We start from the raw sequence: 7,163 nt of genomic DNA, 5'->3' as shown, positions 1-7,163 counted from the left end.
TTACACACAAAAACCACCGAGTGTGTTCTCTGGTCTCCGACTCTCTCAACGAGGAGCATACGAGTCAAAGATGTTAAACCCGCATTATAACCCGACCCAATAGCTTGATTTCTCAATATCTATGCAACGATTGATTAATCGACCAACGAAACATGGAAGAAAGAAAGTAGGATTGTTGAACTCATTAAGCCATATACAAACAGCCCCATGATGGTAAAAGAACAGACAGGTCCTTAAGCTTTTCTGAATAAATATAAAACATTACAATTATAACATAAAATGAGAAAATGAAAATCCTTGTAATTATATTGAAGTGTACAAATATGAACACAATTTTCTATCATCTAAATTGATCACCCCTTTAAATTATTCACATTGTACAGGATCTGTATGGTATTCCATTAACTTATAAATTAGCCTTATCAATAAACTGGAGAGCATCAGCTACAGCTTGTGTAATAAATTCGACTGTAGTCCCAAAAAAGAGTTCCCAGAACCACAGATCCAATGCAAGAACGGATGAAAATATGAGTAATGCCAGAGTTTGATACCTATTCAATGGCCAGCCTGAAACTTCTGCCAGCTTCTTTAAGAAAGGTAGAGAATTGCTGGCTAGATTTCGGTTCTTGATTGACCAAGCGGTTACCCATTGAACCCGAGAAGGGGCAAGGTCAAATTCATCTTTTAACCTCCTTCCCAAGTCCGGCATGTGCCCACCACCATACAGTATGGCAATCTTGTTATGCCCCTTGTTGATTGCTCTTTCCAGAGCTTCTGTTGCAGCCCTGTTTCGCTCACCTATGATTACTGATTTCTCCTCTACATCCGTTGTTACTTGTGTGAAACTGAAAATAAAGATCAACACCAGTCAATACAACATATTTCATAATTCCTTTTTAGGGATGTCTCGTGAAACTTGCAACATTACTTTTGGGGGAAGTTCTATAGGTTAATCACCTATTTGCCCATCATCATCGTTACAAAGATATTGATGGTACTGGGTTTTAAGGTCCTCTAGATTCTTCCCTTTTGTCTCTATTGAATGACATGTTAGTTGTTTGGCTAGTAAAGTAAGAGCATCCACAGTAGAGGTTCTTCAGCAGGTTCTTATAAGAACCAGGTACTTGTCTCGATTCTTGTTTTGTTTTTGTTTTTGTTTTTGTTTTTACTAATATGCTGTATTTTAAGTGGTACATATTCAATGGGGCAGAGTACTAAAAAGAAACTACACTTGCTTGGATGTCACCTGTGTGATATTGAACATAAAAATCCCACTGGTCAAAAGAAACCAGACTTCCAAATGATGCAAGATTTCCTTTTTCGTGATGCTTCCCGACACTCATAGCATTTCCTTTCTAGGGAATATGAAAGATAGAAGTACCTATTTTGATGGTATTGATTTGGGTTCTCAAGATTCTTTCTTTTTGTTGCTATGGAAGGATATTTCAAGTATTTGTATAGTAGTCACCATTAACACTAGTAGAGAGTCAAATGTTGCAATTCAATGGGACATTGTACAACTAGGAAAATAGACTTACTCAGATGTTAGTCTTTTTGCCAAAAAGACCTTCATTGCAGCACCAAAATCAAGCCTCGATAAGGCCTCTATTTCTGGATAATCAGCTGACTCATTACCCACATCGGCACAAAGGCTGCTGATGAAAAAAAGACCAACAAGAGGCATGGGTAGCACACGGGAGGCCCATAATAGTTTAGATCTCCATGGACCAAGTTCTTCAGGGATTGAAGTGGCTTGTACCAAGGCTTTCGTAGATCTCAAAGTCATATCTCTGGCAAACGTAAAAAAACTCTCTCCTTTCTCAAGCTGTATTAGATGAGAAAACGAGTACGTTTAGTTTTCTGCTAGTAGAACCTATTGAGAAGTGTCAAGCACCACTTTCATAAGGATTTACGAACAATCATCTTCAGGAATTAGAGATGTTACTCTTGATTGTAACCAAATCTCTAAAAACACGATCAAATAAAGAACTTGATGATTAATTTAAGTTAGCAGAAAGTGGAAGAGGATAGCACCTGAAGTAACTTGAAGGTTTCAAAGTCGAGATCAGCATGGTACCAATTATCAGGCTCGTAATCAAGACAGTCTAATTGGAAATCAAGCATGAGAACTCTAGCCATCTGGCGTTGAATAAACCCAATGATATTAAAACCCCGGGCCTGTGATTTTGCTAGTTTTCTAACTGCTAAAGGGTATCTTCGGTTTTCTAAACTTTCCCTGCTAGCCACCATTTCATAAAGCACGCAATCGTAGGACTCGAGTTCCTTTTGCAGGGTTGCAAAGTACCTGTTCATGGCATTCGAACATATCAACTAACATATCTAGCTTGTTTTAGCATTTATGCTTGTATGTTAGTCGTTTAAAACAAGTGTCATCTATGACCATTCAAAATAATAATCACTTCATATAGATTTATGTGACTGTCCATCCACCATATATTTGAGGTTCTTGTTAGAACATTCAAAGCATCTGACAACAACGTTTTATCATCAAATCACATTCCAACTAAAATACTTCTTATCACAACAAAAGTAGTTATCGACTCAATTTCTTTGCACCTTTCTTTTCAAACTGCAGTTCTCTATATCCACAATAAATGGAAGGATTTTCCATTGAAGACACAAAACAGAATCAAAAACTTGTCATCCACGTTTGGTGCAGCATTAGACTTGGACAGGACTGAGTGGGACAAAAATGCATTACAAGGTGCAAGCTACACACCATGATCAACAGGAATTTGAAAGCCTTTTGACTTCATTGTTCTAGCATATATCAAGGCATTCTACTATTTGTTTGTTCCTCTTTCTAACAATTCACAAGTTCCTTATACAGATACTTTTCCCATCAAAATCATCTACAACATCAACTTTGGTTGCCTTAAAAACTGCCAATGAATTTCACAGGGTCAATACTAAGTTATCATCAAGTTCATCTTCATCTTAACCACCAAAGCTATGATGCATCCGGCTAACAGATAAAGAATAACATCTATGAGGAATATAACAATAAATTTTGATGTCTGGTGAACATGAAACATGATACAGTTAGTCAACGTCTGATCAGAACTTCACATTCAAGTTCGATCAAATTATGATTTCTATTTGGATGTAGTAACTAAACTTACTCTTTGTCTGCAATGTGGATAGTCGAAACCAAGTCGACCTACAAAATAAAAAACAAAACTCACAATAAAATAAACCAAATCCTTAACTAAAGTTGGATGGATATGAAATGAATTGAAACAATAACCTGAAGAAAGGGTTGGAGAAGAGACCAAGGGAACTTTTTCCGGTAACTAACAACGGCGGTTTGCAATTCGCCGGAATCCCCTTTCTTGAACCTCATGTAATCTGCAATGGAATTATTCTGTAGGAATCGGTCCGGGGATCCATTGTCTTCTTCGATGGGTAAAGATTGCTTTATGGACATAGGGCAACATCTAAACACATGATTGGATGAAAATTTAGGGATTTTGCGCCTAAAATTGTAAAAATAAGGCGAATCAGATGTTGAAGATGATGGTATGGAGAGATAAGTGGCAGAGACCATAGCTCCTCCTTCTCTCTCTCTCTCTCTCTTCCTGATTGTAGAGTGATAAATAACGACGATATTTTCAGTTGCTTTGCTCCACCGTTTCTGGAAAATATGAAATAAAATCTAGTTTTCAACGCCGTTTGGACTCTTATCTCATATTAAATATTACTGACAATTACGGATTTGGTCCCTATCATTTTTCATTTGTTTTAGAATTGGTTTTTCTATCTTTATTTATTACAAAAAGCCCCTCCATCTATACAGTTTATGTTGGATTTGGTTTCTGAAGCTAACGGACATCCAACTTATCCGTTAAGTATGAGGATAAACTGGTCTTTTTAGTTTTTCCTCTATTTTATCATTTTTCAAACCATACAGACCTGGGCTTTACTCTAAAATTAGAAGGGTACTCGTACAATGTAGCGAGATACATTTTGATTTTAATGTTTTTTTATCTTAGTCGATGTTATAATACGGTTTTATGTGGTTTTGAGAAAGAGATAATGTTTTTATTTTTGAATAAAATATAAATACGAAGATATCATAAAAAATATTGATATTAGAATCAAACTAACTATTTAAAATTTCTCGTTTTTTGTGTATTTTTTTAATTTATTTTTTTATTTAATAATATATTTTTATAAAGATAATAATTAAGTATTTTATTTGAACTCAATGATTATCCTAATTATATTTTAGTTTTTTTATATTTAAAATAAAATGTTTATCCTCTATTTGATTATGTTTATCTGAAGTTAGTTACACGAATTCAAACATGAAGTTTTAATAAGTTGTACTTACGCACAATTTACTTGTAATCTTGAATTTAAGTAATATGCATAAATAAACAGTATTTCATGCATAAAAATGGTTTTTAAGAGTTGTTGTCAAATACTTTATAATATAGTATAGATATATTATATTTATATTTTATAATTTATGTATTTATATTATATATTTATATATTCTATATTTAAAATTTATAAAATTATATTTGACATTTTAAGAGTGGATTCAAATTAAAACTCATTTTTCATTGTGAATATGAGGACAAATATTAGTGATCGATTAAAATCTAAAAAATTAATTAATGATTAAAACATAAAAAGTTAATTAAGAAGTGATTATGAACAAAAATAAAAGTTATGATTTATGCTACCATGTTTGACTTTTTATTTTTTGTTTTAATAGAAAAAACTTTTACCCCCTTAATTTTTAAATAAACTGCCTTAAAAATAATTAATATTTTAATCAAATAAATTACATCAAAAAATCGAGCATTTCATTCTCTTCGATTTGACATCTATCTCAAGGTAGTTTTTTATGTTGTAATGTTTTTTACGTCAAACGGTATATCTGTGTAATATTCATTATGAATATTTATGCGCATTCATATGTTTACAGCAACTCGTTAATATTCATACATTAGTATGATGTTCATCATGAATATACAACTTATTATAACATTCATCATGAAGAGTTGTGTATTTTCAACAACTCTCTAATATTTATATTAGTATGATATTTATCATAAATATTAATTTTCATCATAATATTCAGTATGCATATACATATTATTCATCATGAATATACTATAGTTTCAACTTTATATACTTTAGTTTTTCTTTCTTTTTATTTATTGGGTTATCGATTGATCTGGACGAGTTTCCTATTTGTCTTGATAGATTTCCCGATTCATCTCGATAAAAGTTAAAAGTGATAGGTTATAGTTTGACATAAAAAAACATACACCAAGTCAATGGATAGGTTCTTGATTAGTTGATAACTCAATTTGTGAGAGTTATTTGTTGTTCAATACTCTCATTTTATGTGTGTTATGTATCCATTTTGCTCTTATCTTGTATTTTTTGTCCAAAATATTTTAAGAGGTGATGAAAGGTCAGGAATTTGATTATTTTTTGAAAAACCGTTGCTGTTGGTAAACTGCCTACTATTTGCTCACATTTTGCCTACTTCATATTTTCCTCAAAGTGGATTTGGACAAGATTTAAGTACTAGCTCTCCTAGGTATTTAAGTGAATTAATTCTGAAGTTAGATCCGAAAATCTTGAATTATTTGGAAGAATGGGTCTGGTTGAATTAAAAAATGTCTTAAAGTAACTCTAACTTTATTTTAATGAAAAAACCTTCTTTACTTTTTCCTTATTTTAAGGGTTAGGTAACTTTTCATTTTTCATCCTTTCAAAAAAGGTGACAAGGCCAGAAAATTAGACAAGAAGTGATGGGAGGTCCTTACCCTCTAGTCAAGAAGACTTTCTTCCTTTGAACGAAAAGAATGTCCGGTTCTCATTTTTTCCCTATAAATTAAGGCATTCTTTCACTTGGAAGACATCAACTTTGAAGCATTTACTCTCAACTGAAGTCTGGAGCAGTATAGCAAGGTTAGTTTCTGCATTTAATTTTATTTTCGTATTTAGCTTTTAAATCTCGTTAATGTGCCTTGTATACCCCCTGTGGGCAACAGTTTTAGTAAAATTTCATTTCAAGTATTTCTTATGCATTTCTTTTTTTCTTTTTCTTCTATGTTTTATAATTTTATTATGAGCTAATCATCCCTTTGGGTGTGGGTATGAGTCAAACTTAAGAATTTGAAGGCATACTTGGGTGTTGCCATTTTTATTAATTCTTAAGCTTGGTCATTTAAGTCGGGACTTAAGCTCAACGCAGATAAGCTAATCACTTTGAAGTGTTAATATTAGATCATTGATCCAGAGATGGGCGGATCTGAAATACGGCTTAAATGATGCACAAAGATTTGAGAGAGTCTTTGATAATCACGTAGAGATACGGATTCTACATGTTTTTAACTAATGTTCAGATATTAGTCGAGTTTATACTACAAAGAGATTTGAGTATAAATCTTCAGGCTAGTGGAACTAGATATCTTTTTATTTATTAGCTTATTCGGCAAGTTTAACATTGATAAAACTGGACGCTTTGTGAGCACTCTGTGGGCACAGTATATAAGAATTTACTTTCGAGATATTGGAGTTTTTATAGAAGTCCCATGAGTTTCTGACCATACTGTTCCTGCAATCTTCTTAAGGGAAACTTACACCCATACCCATCTTTTAATTTTAAAGTTTTATTTCGTATTTTAAAGCTTTGCACAATCAAAACTCAACTTTTATTCTCAAACTGAAGAATGCTCAAGAAGTTCATGAAACTTTCTGATTCTCAGTAAGTCCAGTCCCTATGGAAACGATCATGGTACTATATCACTTTATTACTTGAAGCGATCATAATGTCGGCGTGCACTTGCACCGCCACTGTGGGGACTTTGTGCCCACTATACGAACACTTACAATTCTAGCACATCATTAGTCATGATTGGTGTCGATCTATCCCAATGGGTTGTCGATCGATCTTGATATGTTTTTGATTGGTTTTGATGGGTTCTCGATCCTTCTCGATAAAAGATTAAAATAATAATCTCTAGTTTTACCCACAAACAAATAATAAATCAATTGATACGTTCTCGATGGAAAATGAAGATGGTAGGTTATAGTTTAACACATATAAACACATACCAAGTCAATGAATGAATTCTCGACCATTCTCGATCGGTCTCGATATGTTCTCGCTCGGT

General features: G+C 33.1%; 1 protein-coding gene across 1 annotated transcript; it reads right to left on the bottom strand.

Moving 5' to 3' along the window:
* Window positions 1–229: 229 nt before the first annotated feature.
* On the bottom strand, window positions 230–3,646 carry LOC112507288. Its single transcript, XM_025111814.1, has 5 exons — window positions 3,269–3,646; window positions 3,144–3,181; window positions 2,035–2,305; window positions 1,539–1,825; window positions 230–845 (listed from the first exon to the last, which is right to left on the bottom strand). The coding sequence occupies exons 1-5, from the start codon at window positions 3,566–3,568 to the stop codon at window positions 407–409; spliced, it is 1,335 nt and encodes a 444-aa protein (XP_024967582.1). The 5' UTR covers window positions 3,569–3,646; the 3' UTR covers window positions 230–406.
* Between the last annotated feature and the right edge of the window lie 3,517 nt (window positions 3,647–7,163).

Source organism: Cynara cardunculus (assembly GCF_001531365.2).
Source record: "Cynara cardunculus var. scolymus isolate 2C chromosome LG 2, CcrdV1, whole genome shotgun sequence".
Classification (NCBI taxonomy): domain Eukaryota; kingdom Viridiplantae; phylum Streptophyta; class Magnoliopsida; order Asterales; family Asteraceae; genus Cynara; species Cynara cardunculus.
The sequence above is the reverse complement of the archived record's forward strand: the minus strand, read 5'-3'. Positions and strand labels throughout refer to the sequence as shown.